Consider the following 22,248-nt stretch of genomic DNA (forward strand, 5'->3'; position numbering starts at 1 on the left):
GCTAGATGTGTCAGCTGGGCTTCTGCAGAAGTAGGTTCCGACAGATGTGCTGGCGAGTAAGTGCAAGCCAGTGAAGAGGGACGAATCTTTTTTCTTCCAATGTCCTTATGTAGGTCTCCAGCAGAAGGTGTGGCCCAGGGTAAGGTGAGTACCACCTCGCCTGGATCTGGGACTTGTTTTGTCCCAGGCTGACCTTGAACTCAGAGATCTCCTTGCCTCAGTCTCCTGGGATTAGAGGCCTGTACTACCTTGCCTGGGCCTAAGCTTTTCATGGCCACTGTGGCTCAAGATCTCCACGCCAAGATCCAGATCAGAAACTTGTGTCTGGCAGCCTCCAGATCTGGACCACAGGTGAGTCCTCCAATTCTGGACTGTAGTTCATAACGGATCTAGTCAAGCTGTCAGCCAGGAATAGCGATTACAACATACATGCCTAGAAACTGTAGGCAGCCCATGGTTCTGTTGTATACTGGTCTAGCTCAAGTTTCTATTGATGAGATAATAGAAGTTCAGAAAGAAGCCCTTTTCCAGCCCCATCATTCCCAAAGTCTTTCCCCAGGCCCTGTCTCTTGGTGAGCCCCAGGAGAGGAGGAGGGCTTGATGATCCCTGACCTGCAGGCCTCCAGGGAAATGGCCAAGTTAAGTACTGGCTGTGACTTCTTGGATATGAGATCAATAGAGGCATGGACTCCAAAGATTTAGATTGTTCTGGTCCTGGTACCTTGCACACCATAACATAAGCTCACGAAGAGCCTTTCTATCTCTCTTTCTTTCTATTTCAGTGTGTGTGTGTGTGTGTGTGTGTGTGTGTGTGTGTGTGTGTGTGTGTGTGTGAGAGAGAGAGAGAGAGAGAGAGAGAGAGAGAGAGAGAGAGAGAGAGAGAGAGAGACTCACCATGGTCTTGTGTATAGGTCAGAGGATAGCTTCGCAGTCTTGGTTCTCTTCTTGAACTTGGTCAACCCTCACGTGGGTTTTGGGAATTGGACTCTGGTTATGAGGTAAGGCAGCACATGCTTTACTGCCTAAGTCACCTTCCCACCTTTCTGAGACAGGCTCTTGGGAGTAGCCCCCCACTGCCCCATACTCCCTATGTGGTTCAGGCTGGTGGCCATCTTCCAGTTTCAGTCCCCAATCTCCCAAAAGCTCACTCGGACTACCACTCGCAGCAAGTCACCTTCTGGTTTGGGAGATGGTCTTCGGTAGCCCAAGGTAACCTCAAACTCCTTTGTAGTAGAAACTGGCTTTGGAGCCCTTACCCCTGCTTTTACATCCCAAGTGCTGGTGTTACAGGGGTGCACCACCATGCCCAGCTTACTATGTTTTATTGTTTTCTTTTCTCTCTTTCTTTTTCTTTTTTCTTGGGACAGGGTTTCTCTGTGTATCCTGGATTAAACAGACTGGCCCTCCAACTCACAGAGATCCACTTGCCTCTCTCTTAGGAGTGTTGAGATTAAACGTGTAAGCCCCTAGCGTCTGACAAGATTGTTACATTTTTAAAAGCATTGAAGGGCGTGAAGAGAAGTAAGTTTTTGGTTGCTCTAGGCCGGTTGGGACTCAACTGGTGCGTCACAACCCCTTGTAGGGGTCAAACCTTTTCACAGGGGTCCCCTGAGCCCAGCAAAAGCACAGATATGCATATTAAGATTCATAACAGTAGCAACAATGAGGTAATAACAATGATAATTTTATGGCGGGGGGGGGGTTTCAGTACATGAAAAACTGTATCAAAACCACACTAAAGCATTCAGAGGGTTGAGAAATGCCTTCCTTACTACCTTAAAAGCTCAATTACCCCCGCTGCCCACCAACACAACCAACGGGGTAGAACCTGGCCCAACACCACGTTCCAGGACTTTTTGACCACTGAACAGGCAAGTTTCAGTCAGACCCGCCTGATAGTGGACGAGCTGCGGGCACCTGCCTGAGCAGGTGCAATCAGACACCAAAGGCAAATTCCTTCATTTCAGAATTTTATCTGGCGTCCCTGTTCCTATCAACTGCTTTGTCAACCTTTTGGGGAGGTGGCTAGAAGAAAGGTGATAGGATCTCTCAGCCGGCCCATACATACATACTAACTTGGCTATGCGACTATAGTTCCAAGAAGGGGCTTGCTGAAGCATCTTTGGGATCCCAAGGGGGTCTTTTCCTTGGTCTTTCCTTACTTTGCCGTACCTGGGGGCGACCCACAAGAGAGTGGCTGTCTCTTCTCTTTTAAACCTGGCTCCTGCCTGCTCACCGGAGGAAGGAGTGGATGATGGGGAGACAGGTGCGGCCAAGGGGAAACGAAGACCAACTTCTCTCGCAGAAAGTAACAAAGGAGCTGCAAGGAGCTGTTGGCTGCGTCTTTGCCCTTGGGGCCTTGGAGTGCCCTCGGGGAGGATGGGTGTGGCTCCCTCCAGGAGATGACAGCCAGCAGCGCTCATCCGTAGCTGGGTTCACCGTGTGGTTCTGGAAACGACCTGAGCGCTAGAGTCTAGTCGCGAGCTACGCCTGGCCGTCTAGGGTGCTTCCCCCACAATCCCGCCACCTATTTCATGAGTGACTGTGCTTCTGACGTCAGGGAGGCTTTCGGTTCATTCTCTGGCACGGTGACTTTATTTTCAGAACAGCGAGAAGTGCCGCGGAACTGGATTAGGCGTGTCCTCTCCCTCCGCCCCGCCCCCGCCCCTTGTCCCTCGGTTCACCCTCTCCCTCCCTCCGGCGACAGAAGCCTTTATAACTGCTTTGCCCGGCCAAGGCGGGAGGGATCCTTGTCATCCTTGTCCCGGGAGTGCCTAGCAGCCAGGGGTTGCGCGCTCTCCCTTTCCACGCGTGAGTCGCAAGTTCTCAGATTCACCCGGAGCACCGCAGCATCCAGGTAAGAGGGGCTTTTCCAGGAGTGCTCCAGGCTCCAGTTTTGAATTCAGAGAGTGGGGCATGGGGAGCCGTGGGTTAGGAGAGCTGAGACAGCACAGCCTGTGATGGAGAATCAGATGAAAGGAATGCTTTAGCTTTACTCACCTCTGAATGTGTTCTCTGGGCTTCCCAGGCTAAGACAGAGAGAAAAGACCATTAAGCAAACAGTTAGAAACTGTAGCACAGACTTGCTAGGAGGTAGAAGGATCAAGAGTTTAAGGCCAGCTTTGACTTCACAGTGAGGTCCCTGTCTCCAAATACAAAACAGTAGTTTAAAAACACTAAAATTAAAAGAGATGTCCGTCTTGAACTGCACTAGGCCACTCCCACAGGTGCTACCTAGCCACTGGTGGAAGATGGGTTTCGATGCTCTCAACTCCTATCTGAGTTTCAAGGGTCTGTGAATGAGTAGACGGGGTACAGGGAGGGGATGCCAGCCGCTTCTTTCTCGAAGGAGTGAAGGCGGTGGAGGTCAGGAAGTGACTTCCAGATCTTCCTCAAAATCCCTGTGCTCTGTGAAGAAAGCAAGGGGAGCCCTGGTGTTCCTCCACCCCATCCCTTACTTTTCTTGTTGCCCGGTCTGGTCTCTAAGATTCTCCTCTCTTTAACTTCTGCCTGACCCGCAAGAGGTTGAAAAGCTTATCTTCCCAGAGGAGAAGCATGGTGCGTGGGGCAGGCAGGAGGAGGCACATCGAATCTCAAGACAGGAAACAGCCTTTTTGTTTGTTTGTTTTTAAATTCACTTACTTATTTTATCTGTATGAGTACACTGCTGCTGTCTTCAGACACACCAGAAGAGGGCATCAGATCCCATTACAGATGGTTGTGAGCCGCCATGAGGTTGCTGGGAATTGAACTCAGGACCTTTGGAAGAGCAGTCAGTGCTCTTAACCACTGAGCCATCTCTTCAGCCCGCTTTTTTTGGTTTTGTTACTGTTTTTTGCTTTTTAGACATTCAGACTGGCCTCCAGCTTGTGACCACCATTCTGCCTCAGTTTCCAGAGTGTTGGAATTACAGGCATAGGTCACATGGCGAAGGCTCTCAAATGGCTAAAGCCTGCCTGCCTGGATGGGGGAATTTGAAGGATCCTGCCTGACTTTTCTCCAGACAGTCTTCTCAGAGGCTTTTGTTGAAGCCTGGTGAAGGGTTGTTTGGAAACAGCCACCATTTTGAGCTCATTCCTGAAGGAGAATTCTTTAGCCATTTCAGATACAAAGGCCTAGGGAGGTGGAAGGGAGGGAGGGTGAGGTCAACACTTTACCCTTAGGGGTTTGTGTACTAGCCATCACTGATAGAGAAGGAAGGGGAGGGAGGAAGGTTTGGGAGGTGCCCTAGGATCAAAGCAAGAAGGAGAGGCTGGCCCCCAGGCCCAAAGGAGTGACCACAGCTGTCTCTGTGATTTCCCAAGAAAAGGTCTCTACCTGGCTCCAGGCAGTCCAGCGTTTCCTGGACCCTGCAGAAACAAGTGACTTATTAAGCAGGCACCTGCCACCGAGGTCCTTATTCGGAGGGGTCTTGGGGAGTCCTCAAACATCTTTTCTGTGTGGGTCCTGCCTGTCAGCAGTTGCACACTCTCCTTAGCAGCTGGTTGAAAAAAAAAAGTGCACTTTCATTCCATTCTTGAGAGGTAATTGAGGATAACAGAGTGTGAAGAGGAATGTGGATTGTGGATTTCTGCTCTTTCTGAAGATCCACAGAGAGCTGAACAAACAGTGGGCGGTAAACTGAACGGGAGATCACTTGAGGGGTTCTGAGCTTCAGAGCAATGCTGGCTTTTTTGTTTGTTTGAGTGCTGTCTGTCTGTCTCTGTCTCTCTTTCTCTCTGTCTCTGTCTCTCTTTCTCTGTCTCTGTCTCTCTTTCTCTGTCTCTGTCTCTCTCTCTCTCTCTCTGTCTCTGTCTCCCCCCCCCCGTGTGTGTGTGTGTGTGTGTGTGTGTGTCTGTCTGTCTGTCTGTCTGTCTGTCTGTATCTGTCTTGGTCTCTGTGTTTCTGTCTCTGTAGGTGTGAGCATGCCACAGTACACATGTGGTGGTTGAGGGACAACTTGAGGGACTCGGTGTGCTCCTCCCACTGTGGGTCTTGCGTGAGGACCTTGGGTCCTTCGACTTGGCAGCAAACAGCCTTTACCATTGAGCCATCTTGTCTGTTCCTGTTCCTGTTTTAGGAAAGGGACTCAGGGTAACCTTGGCTGACCTGGCATCACTGTGCAGACTAGGCTGCCCCAGTCAGATCTACTTCTGCATTCTGGGTGATGGGATTACAAGGCTGAGCTACCCCTCCCCACATTTTGTTTTGAGTTGGGGTTTCATTGTGGCCCTGGCCAACTTGCAATTCACTATATAGCCCAGGCTGGCCTGAACTCTCTGCTTTCCAAGTGCCGAGACTCAGGCATGAACCGCCATGCCCACTTAATTCTTATTTTTATAGCTTTCCCTCCCTCCTTCCTCCCTCCCTTTCTCCCTCCTTCCTTCCTCCCTTCCTTTCCTCCTTCCTTCCTTCCTTCCTTCCTTCCTTCCTTCCTTCCTCCCTTTCTCCTTTCCTTCCTTTCTTTTTGAGACCAAGTCTTGATCTGTTGCCCTGGGGTGTTTCTTTTTCTTTCTCTATTTATTTATTTATTTTTTTAAAGCTCTGCTTTTCCCTGCTTGCCTTCCACTGGCTGTCAAAGACCAAACGAGCATCACCAACAACTTCACTGAGCTCAGGACAACTTGGGTTAGTTTTAGGACCTGCCTGGGGCATTTGCACAGTGCCTATGCTATGCAGGGTTTTTGTTTTTTTTTTTTTTTTTATTGGATTTTTTAAAAAAAATTATTTACATTTCCAATGTTACCCCCTTTCCCGGTTTCCCATACATAAGCCCCCTATCCCTTCCCTCCTCCCCCTTCTATGAGTGTGGTCCCCCACTCATCCACCCTTTTCCACCTTCCCCCCATCCACCCACCCCTCCCACCTCCCCAACCCACCCATCCCCACCCCCACCCTACTTCAGGGCTCAAGTGTTTCTCCTTCCTCTTTCACATTTCAAGTGGCTGGAGTACAGGTGTGACCCAAGGCATGGAGTCTGTATGCTTATTTTAGAATTTCAGATTATGGTGTTCTAAACTACACTCGTTTTTTGGTAAACACGCATGACTATTTGGATAGATTTCATCCGGTAGAGCAGGGGTAGCAAACTATGGTCTGTGGTCCTAAGTGGTCTGTCGCTTGTTTTCCTTCTTAATAACGAGTTTCATTTGGGGGGTGGGGTGGTGATATATTAAAGCTCATTTGCTTTTGTATCATTTGTGGCTACCTTCATTTTACAAATCCACGGCTTCTAAGGCCTGCACTGCTCACAGCCGTTATACAAAGTGCTTGACAAGTGCAGATTCAGAGAGTGTGAATTCTGTGGTTAATAGTGAAGATGTGAATGGTAGGAAGATAGCATTGTGTTTCCGTTAACGTAGCCAGAAAACATTCTTGAGATTCTCCTTGGTTATTTATTTTATGTCTGGCATCGGCCAAGGACCAATTTTAAAAAGTCCACAGGGGCCGAGGAGATGGCTCAGTGGAGAAGAAAGAGTGCTTGAGGTGTGAGCATGAGGGGTTAGAAGCATGAGTTAGCGTCACTGTCAAACCTGGGTCATAGCAGCAGGTGCCCATGCATGTCCGTAACCCCAGGGATGGCAGGGCAGAGGCAGACAGATCCTGGGCGTTTCCTAGCCAGGCAGTCCAAGAAAAAGTGAGCTTCAGGTACAGGGAGAGACTGTCTCATGAGACGATGACCTCAGAGGAAGATATTCAGTGTCCCTCTCTGGCTTCCGCATAAGTGTGCACACATGCACGTACCACACACACACACAGACACACACACACACACGTACATAGACACACACACACATACACACACACAGACACACACACATAACACACACATACACACACACCACACACACATATACACACACACATACACACACACCACACACACACACACACCACATACACACACACATATACACACACCACACACACACAGACACACACACACATACACACACATACACACACACACACCACACACACATACACACACATACACACACACACACCACACACACATACACACACACCACACACACACACACACACACCACACACACACACAGAGACACAGACACACACACACACACACACACACGGGGTACATTTAACATTTTAACCTTATGATACTTTTCTTCCTTAGCATGGTGGGTCCCTAAATGGGTTGTGTTTTGTCAATCTGGGCTTTACGCAAAGATCCACCCACCCTGAACTTGCTGGGATTCCAAGTGCCACCACACGGTGACTTCTAGTATTTTATTGCACCCTCTCACGAATCTAAAGTCTTCCTGCTTTGTCTGGAGTAAGAGTAAGATGGCCCCACTCTCGGGCACTGCATGAAGGTGAAAAGTGAGCCTGAACCTCGTTTTCGAGTTTGTCTCCTTCTGTTCTGGTGCGATGATGATGATTTTCCTTCCGTCACTGCCTAGAAACTCACTCAGTTACGTTAGTAAGGCGTTATTCACAGTACGCTGCCGTGATGTGTCATGTTTATGTGATGGGAACTGGGATGTAATGTGATTATGTGATGGGAACTAGGAAACCCAGTACAGGGGATCCCAGAAAGGCACTTCCCATCTAACTAATCCTTTTTCAGCTGCAGAGACATTTTTTTCTGGGACTCCTCCCTTGGGAGAACTCAGCCTGGATAAACGTAGGAGGGTCAGAAAAATGTGCACAGATTCACCTTAAGATCTCTTACTCCTTCAGCTGGGTGTGGGAGCTCACGGGTGAGAGCCCATTACCTGGGAGAAGCTGTCAGGAGTTTGAGGCCGGCCCTGCAGACACAAAGATGAGACTCTCTCTCAAATAAATAAATCACCATTACTCACACTTGAGGAAGCATTCAGCAGTCAGTCTTAGTCTAAAATACTCACTCAGAACCACTGAGCAGAACACACAGAGAAAGGCCATCAGACAGGAGATGCGATCTGTGTCCTCGTGGAGCTGGCTAGCTGAGCAGCTGGTTAGCATTGGTGTTAGCATACAGTCACTACACAGGAAATGAGGACCTCACTGTCCGGTGAGGAAGTGACCTATGCGTTTAAAGTGAGCTGGGATTAACCATAATGCAATACAACTTCCCAGTAGAGGTTAAGTTGGGCCCAAGCTTTGAAGAAATACATCAGTATTGTGAGCAGGAGGTGGAGGTGGGGGTGGGGGGTGCCTTTCTGGCTAGGAGAGTAATTTGTGTATGTGAGATAAAGCGTGATTTTGTATGAGAAGGCCCTGAGCAACCCCAAATTCCTATTCATATAGCAAACACTCTTGGAATGCCGGGTGTGGTAGTGTATACCGGGAATCCTGGCACTCCAGAGATAGACGCCGGAGGATTGTGAGTTTGAGGTCAGTCTAACTTACGTACATATTCAGACCCTGTGTTTAAAAAAAAAAAAAAAAAAACAGAAAGGAAGGCCTGGTGGCGGCGGTACATGTCTTAATCTCAGTACTTGAAAGGCAGAGGCGGGCGGATCTCTGAGTTCTAGGCTAGCCTGGTCTACAGATCGAATCAAGACAACCAGAGCTGGGCTGGAGAGATGGCTCAGTGGTTAAGAGCACCGACTGCTCTTCCAGAGGTCCTGAGTTCAATTCCCAGCAACCACATGGTGGCTCACAACCATCTGTAAAGAGATCAGATCCCTTCTTCTGGTATGTCTGAAGACAGCTACAGTGTACTTATATATAATAAATAAATAAATCTTAAAAAAAAAGTCAACCAGAGCTACACAGAGAAACCCTGTCTTGAAAAACCAAAAGAAAAAGAAAAGAAAAAAAAGGAAAGAGAAAGAAAGGGGCTGGAGAGATGGACCAGCTGATATGAGCGCTTGTTCTTCCAGAGGACTTGAACTCAATTTCCAGAAGGCAATGAGGTCATAACCAACTGTGACTCCAGTTCCAGGGGATCCCATAAATACCCTCTTTTGACACCCCCCCACTCTTACACACTGACACACTCACATACTCACACACACACACACACACACACTACACGCACACACACACCACACACACACTACACACATCACATTTAAAAATTTTTGCTTAAAAGAAATGAAAGCAGACACTTGGATAATTTACATATGTCAATACCCCATTTTAAAGAAAACCACATAGACATGAACAAATAATTTGAATTCTTTTTGCCCCAGTTTTCTCAGCTGTCAAAGGGAGTGATAAAACACCAGATAGCGCCTCCCATCTGTGATCTTGTCACTTGAAGATCAAGATGTTCAAGGTTATCTTCAGCTACACAGTGAGTCCAAGGCCAGCCTGGGCTACAGTAAGACCCTGTTTAAAAACAGACATTAAAGCGGTGCTAGGAGGATTCAATGAAACTTCACATGGCTCAGTAAGAGTTTGCTAGTATTTGGGCTCTTATTCCTACACAGCTTCTCGTCCTACATGTCTCTACCTCCAGTCCTGTGACAATGGCGACCACGAGTTGCCCATGAGAGTTTAGGAATTGGCCTGACCTCTGCTCATCCCCAGGGCCCCTCTCTCCTACCTCTGTAACAACCTCACACCTCTGCTCATGTCTCACACCTCTTCTCCCAGCTCTTGCCACACCTTCATCCCGGTAGGAGGTCACGGCTGCCCAAGTGCACGTTCTCCACACTTCCTGACTGCTCACATGGACGGCTGGTCAGTCACCTGATCCACTGTTGGGTCTCCAAGGCGGCTGCCACACTTTGGGGTCTGTGGGTTTGGTGCCCTTGGTGCTTGTTGATGAGCAACACTGACTGCATGAAGGGATGCTTCTTCTGGAGACATCTCGACAGTCAGAGCTCAACTCTATGATGGCGGAGAGCATGGTGCTCTCAACCTGTGGGGGAGGGGAGCGACCCTTTCACAGGGGTAGCAGGTGGAGAGTCTGTGAGAAGCCCGGTAAGGTGGAAGGCTCTGGTGGCCAAGAGGAGATGAATCAAGGATGTTTGCTAAGAAAGCGCTCTCCCATCCTCGGCCCTCTCAAAGGAAATCTATGTAGTTTAGGATAGGTATCTTTCATTATTTCTCATCGTGTATTTGTGTGGGACTTTTCACACACCTATGTTAGACTTTGTTGGTTTTTTTTTTCCCTGTTTAGAAAGGCTCTCATTTATGTAGCCCAGGCTTGACTTGAACTCAGAGATCTGATTGCCTCTTTGCCTCCTGCTGGTCTGAAAGCCACCACCATCATGTCTGACCTCATACTTTGTCCTTACCCAGTTCTCTTCCAAACTTCCCTCCATGTATTTGGTTCAATTTTTAAAATCATCTCTTAACTTAATTTATCATCATTATTATTTTCATTTTTCGAGATAGTTTCTCTGTGTAGCCCTGGCTGTCCCAGAACTTGTTCTGTAGACCAGGCTAGCCTCAAACTCACAGAGATCTTCCTGCTTCTACCTTTCGAGTGCTGAGATTAAAGGTATGGGCCACCATCACCCAGTTTATAATTAATTTTTTTTTTTACACAGGATCTCACTAAGTTTCCTTGACCTTGAATTTGCTATGTAGTCCAGGCAGACCTCAAACTTGTGGTCCTCTTGCATGCAGCTGGGATTACAGGCATGGGCCTCCAAGCCCAGCTGAAGCATAGAATTATGGATATATCTTTCCTCTGTGGCACTGGACATGCAGGTTCATCACTAAATCAAAGTGTGCATGTGTTAGTGGGTGCCCATGCTCTTCAGGATGGGGTCCGATGACGTCCCCGGGTGTTGATCCTGCCTTCCACTTTCTGTGAGGCAGGGTCTGTTTATCATTGCTTATGTCAGACTGGAATCTCCATAGATTCTCCTGCCTCCCAGATGCCTGGGACCCACTCACTGTAGAAGCCCTGGGGTGACAGGGACTCACTGTCCTTTGGGACAGTGGATTCTGGGGACTCAAACGCGGGTCTTCATACTTATGTGGAAAATACCTTATCCACTGGGCCTTATCTTCACCTCCTATTAATTAACCTATAAATATATTTTAGAGTATTAGGTGGGATAATGTGTAAGAACACAGAAAGGGGAGAATGTGTGTGAGGCATAGACACTTGGCATTGACCCAGTGTGTGGCAGTCGACGCTGTTAATTCCTCACGATATTGCGATTATCGTTACTACTGACTGACTTTAGAGAGAGAGTGAAGATGTTGATGTCACCCCCAGGGCTGTCTTCAGAGAAGGGCACTGTGCTCAATTCTGAGGACACAGAGATGGGACTCTCAGGAGGAGGAAGACAGACTCAGCTTTGAGCTGTCTTAGCTCCCCAATGAGTTCCCTTATGAGCTCCGCTAGCCAGGGCTATGTTGAGGCAGCTTCTGGGGCTAAGCCTGTGAGCCCACCACTATGGTGCTGAAGAGGAGTCTGGGAATGGAGGACGGAAGCCAGGGGCTCCTCAGATGCTGCCATTTGTCCTAGTGCACCAGTCAGTGCCACACGCCAAGGCCAGGCCTGGGGCCAGCACTCGTCACGGAGTTTGACTTTGTCCCTAAGCTCCTAGGCCATCTCCACCCTGACCTCATCCCTAGGCCAGTTTTGGATTGGTTAGATGTTTATGATCCATACTGGAGTGGCAGGAGGTGGGGTGGGAAGAAGATGGGGTGGGGACACAGATGTGGAAGCTGTCTGCAGGGAGCTGCCCGGTGGGCGAGCGGAGAAGCTGCCCGAGGGCTCAACCCCCTGCACCAGCAGCTCCTGTGTTTCATAGAAGAGGAATCAGGTTCAGAGAAGTTAGTGACTTGGTCCGTACGCTGTGTACCTGGAACCCACTGATCCCAGTTACCTTTCTGATTGCTGTGACCAGAGACCCGTGTCAAGAGGGAGCAAGGGTTGCTTATGTCGACCGTTTGAGGGGCTGCAGCCCTTCACCACGGAGAAGGGCCAGTGACAGGAGTTCATGAGTAGTTGGTCACATTGCTTCTACCAACAGGAAGCAGAGTGGACAGGAAGTTGGGCTAGGCTAAGAGAATCTACAAGCTCAGTGGCCCGGTTTTACAGGCAGGCCCCACCAAAGGGTGGCCCGCAGCTGGAGACCAAGTAAGTGTGCAAACACCTGAGTGAGCCCACGGGGAACATTTTGTACTCAAACCACTCTGTATGTGAAGGTGAAAGAGGACTTGGGGTTGAGTCAGCAGGAACCTCCCACCCTGCAATTGTAGGTGTGCCTGGTCCACCTTCCTCTCTTGCCCTGACTCATTCCAAAAGGATTTAAGGCGGCTCCAAGTAATTTCCTGTCCTGCAGTCTCAGGCTTGTAAGCCAAGCACTCAGGAGGCTGAGGCAGGAGGATAGCCAGGAGACTAGGTCAGCCTCAGCTACAGTAAGACCCTATCTCAAAAGACACCTAGGCTGGGCTGGGGAGATGGCTCGGTGGGTAAAGGTGTTTGCGGCTAAGCCTAACTATGAATTCGATTCTGGGACCTGCATGGTGGAAGGAGAGAGCTGTCTCCTGTAAGTCCTCTAACATTCATGTTTTTATACACATGGCCTCCTTACTCCATGATAATCGAGTTAACAAACAAATAAGTGTGAAACCAATCAACCAACCAACAAGAAAGCAACGAAGCTAAGAACCTGGGTTCCAGCACTTTCCTGGGCTTCTTCTCTCCTCAGGACCACATTCTGTTCCCACGGCAGCTAGCTTTTCCATGTGTCCTTGCTTCTTAGTGAGTTTTGTTTTCCTATGACTAAATTCAAAGTACTTAAGACATTTTTAGGCTTGTTGATCAATCCCAGTCAGCTGGGGAGAGGGTGGAGGAGGGCTCATAGGTGAATTACATTGGTAATTTCCCAAAAAATTAGTCACCCACGTACAAAGTCCTCAGACTATTTACTGGTTGGGGTGGCGCGGGCCTGTGATCCCAGGGTTTGGGAGAGAGAGTTAGGAGGATGGAGTTTGATGCTAGTCTGGGCTTCAGGAACCCCTGGCTCAAAAAACCAAGTCAGGGCTTGTCATCACCCTGTTATGAAAGGGGGGAGTTCCTGAAGCTCCACTCCTCTCTGAGGATTTGTATATAGTTATTGGTTGGTAGGGCTGGGGGGAAAAGGGATGGTAGTAGGCATTTTCTTCAATAACCACAGCATGTTTCTATAAGCAGCCCTAATGAAACACATTGGGTCATTAAAAACAATCAAATAAACAAAGCATAAAGGTTTTCTAAAAGGTTATTTGTAGGGTTGGGGGTAGGGCATATACCTCGCATGTATGAGGTTTAACACATGCACACACACAGACACACACACATACACACACACATAGACACACACACAGACACACAGATACACACACAGACACATACATACACACACACACACACACATACACACATACACAAACACACACACAGACACACACACACACATACACACACAGATACATATACATACACACACATCCACACATACACATGCACACACATACACACACATGCACACACATACATACACACAGACACACAGATACACACAGACACATACACATATACACATGCACACATACATACACACACATGCACATACATGAACACACACACACACACAACTAACTAGACAGATGCTTGATATTTAAAACACACACTGCCAACTAACTGCCCTTATTGAACACTGGTCTTGGGAGCTGGGAGGTGCCAAGAGGGCACACTCCTGCACACACAAAGAAGCTAGGGACCTAAGCCCTGTGTCCCTTTGTTCAGGGCTGCAACTGTCTTTTAGGCCAATGGTCACTGATCTCGGTCAAGGTTTAGCACCGTTGGGTTCAGAGTCCTTCCTAAACCTCAGGTAATTATGATTGACAGCTGCTTGACAACAGACAGCAGAACCTTGAGGGACAGTGAGTGGCTGTTTACAAGGAGGGTCAGGGAACATGAAAAAACAGAACCTTTTCCAATAGAGACTCTGGTGATGAATTAAGGGTAGGGATGAGATGAATGTCAGACCTGTGTCTCTTGTCTTGTCCTTTTGCCCCTATTTAAGACAGGGTGTGTGTGTGTGTGTGTGTGTGTGTGTGTGTGTGTGTGTGTGTGTGTATGTGTGTGTGTGTGTGTGTTTTACTGGGAATTGGACCTAGGCCATTTTGCATGCTAAGCAAGAGTTCTACTACTCAGTAACGTCCCCAGTTCTTGTGATTGGCACACAGTGGGACTCAGGGAATCTATTGGTGTTCTTTCTCATTGCTGTAGTGAGATAGCTGAGGCTAGGTAATGTTAGATAGAGAAGAAAGAATATTCTTATGGACCAAGAGTTGGGGATATCATGTGGGGAAAACCGTTTTGCTGGCAAAGTCTTAAGGTACCACAAGGTATCACATGACATGAAACAGTAAGCCTGTGGTTGCACAGTTATCTTTTCGGGTCTTTCTCCCTGTTATAAAGAAACCAGGATTCAATTATGGGGTCTCTATGATAATGACCTTATCCAATCTCCTAAAACACTCAAAGGTGCCATTGAAATGCCACAGTCTGATTAAGTGACTTTCTTTTTGCTGTTTGGTTTTTGAGCCATCCATAGTGGTAGTACAGGATAGCTTCTAATTCAATATGTAGCAGAGGCTGGCCTTGAACTCCTGATCTTCCTACTTCTACCAAGTCTCATTAAAAATGAAAAAGACAGAGCTAAATGGTTATTGTAACTCAGTGTACATACAGTTCTAGTGTGTGTGTGTGTGTGTGTGTGTGTGTGATAAGTTGGGGGATGGGACTTATGAGTTTAATTAGGGTTATATACAGAAGAAGCATGAGTGCTTACCAGTGGCTATACCACAGAAGAAAAAGGCTCTCCCTCCCCAGTAACCTGTAGACTCCTAGAGATGAGAGAGACCTGAGTCCCTCCCCTCCGTTAGTTTTAATGTAGCAAGTTTAAAAGTAAGACTCACTAAACACAGTGGCTCAGTGGTTAAGAGCAGTGACTGCCGGGTTGGGGATTTAGCTCAGTGGTAGAGCGCTTGCCTAGGAAGCGCAAGGCCCTGGGTTCGGTCCCCAGCTCCAAAAAAAAGAACCAAAAAAAAAAAAAAGCACTGACTGCTCTTCCAGCGGTCTTGAGTTCAAATCTCAGCAACCACGTGGTGGCTCACAATCATCTGTAAGGAAATCTCATGCCCTCTTCTGGTGTGTCTGAAGACAGCTACAATGTATATAATAAATAAATCTTAAAAAAAAAAAAGACTCACTAAACACAATCTTATTTCTGCCCTCTGACTCAGAGGCTTGCTTGGTCCCTAATTTTCTTTCTTTTTAAATGCAGGACCAACCAAAATGACTACTCCTAGAGCTGCTGCCCCCAGTGGTTGCCGCTCAGACCTGGATTCCAGGTACTACAGACTTTGTGACCTGGCGGAAGGTTGGGGCATCGCCCTGGAAACACTGGCCGCAGTCGGGGCCGTGGCTACGGTGGCTCTCATGTTTGCGCTCGTTTTCCTCATCTGCAAAGTGCAGGACTCCAGCAAAAGAAAGATGCTTCCCACCCAGTTCCTCTTCCTCCTGGGAGTGCTAGGGGTCTTTGGCCTCACCTTCGCCTTCATCATCAAGCTGGATAGGGCCACAGGGCCCACACGCTTCTTCCTCTTCGGTGTCCTCTTCGCCCTCTGCTTCTCTTGCCTCTTGGCCCATGCATTTAATTTGATCAAGCTGGTCCGAGGGAGAAAGCCCCTGTCATGGCTTGTGATCCTCAGCCTGGCGGTGGGCTTCAGCCTGGTCCAGGACGTCATCGCCATTGAATTCCTGGTCCTCACCATGAACAGGACCAACGTCAATGTCTTTTCCCAGCTGCCTGCCCCTCGGCGCAATGAGGACTTCGTCATGCTACTCATTTACGTGCTCTTCTTGATGGTGCTGACCTTCGTCGCATCCCTCTTGGTTTTCTGTGGATCCTTCTCTGGCTGGAAGAGACACGGGATCCACATATGCCTCACCTCATTCCTCTCCATCGCCATCTGGGTGGCCTGGATCATCCTGCTCCTGATTCCCGACATTGACCGGAAATGGGATGACACCATTCTCAGCACAGTCTTGGTGGCCAATGGCTGGGTTTTCCTGGTGTTTTATATCTTGCCTGAGTTTCGACAGCTCCCGAGGCAACGGAGCTCCACCGATTACCCAGTTGAAGATGCTTTCTGTAAACCTCAACTCATGAAGCAGAGCTATGGTGTGGAGAACAGAGCTTACTCCCAAGAGGAAATCACCCAAGGTACGATTGAAGAGGCCTTGGTGTAAAGATGGGGACACACGCGCGTGCGCGCGCGCACACACACACACACACACACACACACACACACACACACCTCTAATTGTAGCGCTTTGGAGATGGAGATGGAGACAGGAGGATCGTGAGTTTAAGATCAGCCTGGGTTATGTAGAAAGACTGTCTCTCAGAACACCAAAACCCTTCTGGGCTGGGGATGTGGGTTTGTGCAGCGCTCGTTTAAACGTGCATGAAAAACCAGAGAGACCCTCAAGTACCCCTTAAAGTGGGTATGGCGGCACACACTTGTAAGCCCAGCGCTTGGGAGGTGGAGGCAGGAGAATCAGAAGTTCAAGGTCATTTTTTGGCTAAAAGTAGATTTCAAGGCCAGCCTGGGGTACACGAGGTGGTCTCAAAACACAAAACCATTCCCAGCTGTAAAACCTGTAATTTTCTGGAAATCACACCAGCAAGTCCATTTACAGCGAAAGGCTATTTCCTAACTGCCCTAATGTCTCCCAGTCTTGGTCTTAATCGTACTATAATCCCATCCAAGGCCCCTGGAGCCACCTTATAACCCCAGTAATGGAAAAGGGAACTAGAGACAGGAGGGGAAACAAACAAACAGTAGAACACTCCCAAATGCAGAAGCAAAAACTGAGAAAAGAGACAGAGCTGGAGAAAGAGTCATTTGATACAACCCTGAGAACGTTGGAGGCTCACGCCTACCATGAGCCCTTGGGAGGGGGTTGTCAAGAGGCTCAGAAATTCACTGTTGTCCTGGGCTACAGGGGACCCTGTCTCAAAAAAAAAAAAACACAAAACAAAACAAACAAGCAAACAAAAAACACCAAAACGGGCTAGAGAGATGGCTCACTGGTTGAGAGCACTTGCTGCTCTTGCAGAGGACTAGGTTGGTTTCCCAGCATGCACATGGCCTCTCACAACCATCAGTAACTCCAACTCCAGGAGTCCGGCACTCTCTTCCAGCCTCTGTGAGCACCAGACACTCATGCAGGCAAAACACTCACTATGGTGCTCATAGGATATTTACAGATTCTGATCTTGAGCAAACCAACTTCCGTATTCGTTACCTTTCTATTGCTGTGACCAAACACTGTGGCCCAAAGCAAACCATTTTGGCTTTTGCTTCCATCGTTCCGGGGAAATGGGGAGCATATATCTTCAAAATATGAGAGGAGGCAAACTGGAAGTGGGGGTGAGGCTCTAACCACTCAAATCCTGCACCAATGACGTGCTCCCTCCGACAAGGCTGCCCCCCTAGACCCCCCAGGTAGTTTCGCCAACTACAGACCAAGTACTCATACATCTGGGCCTGTGGGGATCACTTCTCATGCAAACCACTTCATCCCCTGGCCCTGTGGGCTCATGACCACAAAGCCCAATGCAAGATGCACTGAGTCCGATTTCAGAAGTCCCCATGGTCCTTCAGCCTCAGTACTGTTCACAAGTCTCCTCCGGGACTCTAGACGATCTCCTAATTGTAGCTCCCCATACAACCCGTTGTAGTTTAGTAGAACTGAAAGCCTGTCTCTCAAAGTCTTCATCTAGTACTTTCTACACAACTGCACGTAGGCTGATCCAGAATAAGGTGGGATGAAGGAGAGGAAAAACCCCCCAATGGTGCGTGGGTGGGGTTGGGCTCTGTGTATGGGTATGTGAGAGGTGGCTCAGTGGTTAAGGGCACTGACTGCTCTTCCGGAGGTCCAGAGTTCAAATCCCAGCAACCACATGGTGGCTCACAACCATCTGTAATGGGATCTGATGCCCTCTTCTGGTGTGTCTGAAGACAGCTACAGTGTACTTATAATCAATCAATCAATCAATTAAAAAAAAAAAGAGCATGTACTGTACTTCCAGAGGACCTGAATTCCAATCCCAGCACTCATATTGAGCGGCTTACAATCACCTGTAACCTTGGCTCCAGGGGGATCTGATGTTGTCTTCTGGCTTCTGTGGGCACTAACATGTATGTGCACATACCATCCATCCATCCATCCATCCATCCATCCATCCATCCATCCATCCATCCATCCACCCACCCACCCATCCATACACACATATAATTTTTTGAAGGCATTCCTGGCAGAACGGAAGAGGCTTTGTGGACTTGGAATGTGTAGACTCAAGCTCTGATTCCCTTCAGCGTTCACAGAGGACAGAAGAGAAGGATGCCCTCTTAACACACGCTGGCAGGTGCCTTTGTAAAGTCCACGAGGTTCTGACGTAGAAAGAACAGCTACCTTTCACTATGTCTCTGGGTGTGTGGGAGGAGAAAGATCGAGTGTGATATGGGAGCAAGTGATGAGGAGCCAGGGGCCACAGTGATCTCTTCAGAAGGAAATGAGGCTAAGCTGAGGGTAGAAACTGCCCTGACCTGTGGGGATCTATTGCTCAGCTCCAGGTTATGCAGATCTTTGAGAAGTGGTTGCCAGCTCAGGCTGGAGGGATCTTCAAGTCTGGGTTCCTGGATTCATTGATAAAGAGGTCTTGTCTCTGCTGTTTCTGCTTTGAGAAAGGGTCTAACTGTATGGACCAGGTGGGCCTTCAACTTGTGTTGATGTCCCTGCCTCTTTCTTCAGAGTGCTGAGGTCACACACACTGCCAGACTTGGTTAAAAGCTTGTACAGTTGTTGACTGTGTGCGTGTGTGTGCGTGTGTGTGCACATGTGTGGTTTGGCTGGGGATGGAACCCAGGGTTTCATTCATGACAGGCAAGCTCTTTACCACTGAAAACATTCCTAGCCCCAGGCTATGCTCTTAAAGCTTGAGTTTGGGGTTGGGGGTGGTGTGGAAAGCTGGAAATAACATCCCACTATACTTCCCAGGGCCTCAGTCTCCTGGACAGTCTCCCAGGGCCTTACCCAGTACTTCTGTTGTCTGTCCCTAAGCCCTAATGCTCTCTTTTTTGTTCCTGTTTTTCTATTTGTGGTTTTTGTTTGATTGTTTTTGAGACTGGGTCTCAATAAGTCATCCTGGCTGTCCTAGAACTTGCTGTGAAGACCAGACTGGCCTCTAAATGATGCCAATCCTTGGCTTTTGTCTTTGGAGTGTGTGTCTGGCTTGCCTTTCATGTTTTGGGCCCCTGATTGTTCCTTTCTCAGGTAGACTTCTAGTCACTGTCTACTGCTGTTTGTCACTGGCTCCTATTATGTTGGCTCTGCAGAAGTAGTGAGGCCTTTCAGAACACGAGCCTCTCAGACAAAATCAAATCACCACTGGCTACCAACCTCTGTGACTGTCAAGGTGCAGCCGCTTGCCTGATGTGGCCTTCTGCCTGTCTGCTTCAGAGTCCAGCATTCCCCAGTCTGTCTTAGGAATGGCTCCTCCGTGTGAGCTCGTAGGACTGAGATGTTCTTGTTAGCTTTTGCCTCATTCAGGAGCGATTTATGTATTTGCTGTATTTCTTCAAGTCAGGGCAAACCTCATGTTCTTAACACTATCTTCTCTTGTTTACTTATTTGTAGCACACATTTTTATTATTGTTTATTTATAATGGTGTGTGGGTTACAACACACGCATATGTGAGGTCAGAGGACCAGTTTCAGAAGCCTGTTGTCTTCATGTGGGTCCTGAGATGGGACTCAGGACATCAGGCTGGGTGGCAAGTGCCTTTTCCCACTGACCCACCTTGACCACACCTATTTTGCTTTTTGGAGACAAGGTCTCATAGAACCCAGGTTGGGTGGGAACTCACTATGTAGTGGAGGATGACCGTGAACTCCTCATCCTCCTGCCTCTACCTCCCAGGTACTGGGATCACAGGTGTGTCCTCACACTGTCTTAAATGAAGAAACATTTAGTAAGGGTACAAGGGCAGGCAAATTTGTCAGGAAAGAAACAGGTTGCTTTAAAGCAAGCTCAAGTTTAAAATTTCTATGACTTCCCCCCAAAGACATAGACTACAGTTGCTCATGAACTCTTCCTAGTTTAGGAAAAGAGTAAGTCCCGTGGTTCCAGGATGTGACCATGCCTAGTTTGGGGCTGAAAATCATGGTTTCTCCTTGCAAGAAATTTTAACTGCTGAGGCCGGGTGGGACCAACTGTTAGACACTACAGTGGTACAGTGAGGAAAGTGCAGATGGGTCTTGGTGTCTCAGTTTCTCCTCTCCCTCTGTTTTAGGTCTTGAGGAGATGGGGGACACACTCTATGCGCCTTATTCCACCCATTTTCAGATGCAGGTAAGTGGCCTTTGTCATTCCTCGTACTCCACCCCCCCCAAGTGGCCACCATGAAGGGACAGCACCCCTTCTTTACTGTACTCTGGGCTTGGGGTGGTACACAGGCTCAGGGAAGGCTGAGCAAGAGGGAGGTCTTTCAGGAAGCGCATTGAAGGCTCATTGAGATAGCAGTAGAAGCTTTAACCATACGATTGCTTCCCTTATAGAATCGCCAAAAGGATTTCTCTATCCCGAGAGCCCATACTCCAGCCAGTCCGTACAATGACTACGAAGGACGCAAAGGGGACAGCTAACTGTGGGAAGAGTGGGACAACCAGAGTCAGGCAGCGGGTCCAGCCAGCAGTCCTGCATATGTGAACTGAACCTAGGGCATCCTAGGGAAACTAACTGTACAGAGAGGCTTGCAACCTGCCCAGTACACTGCTGTCTTGCCCGGGGGTTGCTAAGCCTCACAGACTGTCTTCGCAGCGCTTGCTCCGGGGTTTCATTTGCCCCATTCCAAGGATACTTCTGGGAGGAGGAGTCTTGGCAATTCAGGGTGAGGCTCTTACCTCTCCCAGGAGTATGCGCAAACCACTCACTGTTTGGTCATCCTTGGAAGCCAATTCATCTAACCCAGGATGGGCTCTGTGAGGATTTGCTCGGCACCAAGCAGAACTGAAGATTTGGATAAATCCAGAAAGGTCTGGGTCTCCCCCTTGTCCATCTCAGTCCACACTGGAAGCTAATCTGGCCGTGCCCCCCTCCCCCACTTCCCTGCCCGAGGAGGAGCAGCTAAAGGTCACGTGTCTACCCTCTGTGCACTGCCCCACGATGGCCTCGCGGTGTCGACACCGACACCGACTTATAAGGGCCATATTTTCATCTCATCTCACCTCTAAACTTGCTGCCAACCCCAGACCTCTGTGTCCTTTGCCAGAAGCTCTTCCGGACATCACTGTAGTAGACAAGGTCAGTTTTTTCCAGCCAGGAGAATTTGGGCTTTGTTCTGGCCATAAATTCCTGGCACTTGCTCCTCCCCAACCGCTGCTCTTTATCTAAAGTAATCCGTTCACCCTGACCTCCGTAAGTGTCTATTCTTGGCATGGGATGCATTTGTTATGTGATAAGTTATTCACCCGGGTATGCAATAAAGATGTGGTCGCAACTATTTTTTAAATTTACATTGTATTTATTTATTTTCTTAAAAAATTAATATACTTTAAAGATTTTGTGGGTATGAGTTTGCACATGCCATGGGGAGGGCAGGGAATAACTTTCCAAACTTGTGGGGCAGGGGATTAGGAATCTCTCTGCTATGGAGAAACTAGGATCCTCATACTTAGCCATGGCACAACATGCAAACATTATTTTAGTTAGGAACTTGCTCTTTAAGAGACAGATAGATTTCTGTGAGTTTGAGGCTAGCCTGGTCTACAGAATGGAACTGGGTCAGAGAATTGGCAGCATGGCTTACCTGTAATCCCAGCATATGGGAGGCTGAGGCAGGAGGATTGCCATGATTTCTGATGTCAGTCTGAATTACAGAGTAAGACGTTGTCTCAACAACAACAATAAAAACAATCAAAACAACATAAAAGCAAGTTAAGGTCATGAGGAAGTTTGGGTATTTATTGCTCAGGTACTGATAGCTCATAAAGATTGGCAGCCTGCACTGGCATTTTCCTTTTTTTTTTTTAACTGACTGAAGAAGGGAATGACAGAGCTGGTGAGAATCTGGATTCACTCTCCGGGATCCACATGGTGGAGCAAGAGCCAATTCCTGAAGAATATGAGTCCTAGACTCGCCTAGTCTTCCTCAAGAAGCCATAACCCAATGGGGTTTGTTGTGAGGGAAAAAAACCTATGGTTTTCCTATATCTGTATATCTGTCATGAAGTAAATGCTCAATAAATACATATTCCTGGGCTGGCCAAATGGCTCAGGG

The 22,248-nt window shown here is 48.3% G+C and overlaps 1 protein-coding gene and 1 long non-coding RNA gene across 3 annotated transcripts; one reads left to right on the forward strand and one right to left on the reverse strand.

The window, feature by feature from the left end:
• Positions 1–2,576: 2,576 nt before the first annotated feature.
• LOC147995109 (uncharacterized) lies at positions 2,577–8,746 on the reverse strand. Of its 2 annotated transcripts, XR_015687116.1 has the most exons (4): positions 7,854–8,746; positions 7,664–7,754; positions 3,643–4,480; positions 2,577–2,955 (listed from the first exon to the last, which is right to left on the reverse strand). It is a non-coding gene; the product is annotated as an uncharacterized LOC147995109 (long non-coding RNA). The 2 variants fall into 2 exon arrangements; XR_015687117.1 differs by lacking the exon at positions 7,664–7,754.
• Positions 2,753–21,484, forward strand: Gprc5a (G protein-coupled receptor, class C, group 5, member A). Its single transcript, NM_001079890.1, has 4 exons — positions 2,753–2,857; positions 15,183–16,124; positions 20,263–20,321; positions 20,528–21,484. Exons 2-4 carry the CDS (start codon positions 15,194–15,196, stop codon positions 20,612–20,614), a joined length of 1,077 nt encoding a protein of 358 aa, NP_001073359.1. The 5' UTR covers positions 2,753–2,857; positions 15,183–15,193; the 3' UTR covers positions 20,615–21,484.
• Positions 21,485–22,248: the final 764 nt, after the last annotated feature.

The sequence above is a fragment of the Rattus norvegicus genome, chromosome 4, assembly GCF_021556685.1.
Source record: "Rattus norvegicus strain SHRSP/BbbUtx chromosome 4, alternate assembly SHRSP_T2T, whole genome shotgun sequence".
Lineage (NCBI taxonomy): Eukaryota > Metazoa > Chordata > Mammalia > Rodentia > Muridae > Rattus > Rattus norvegicus.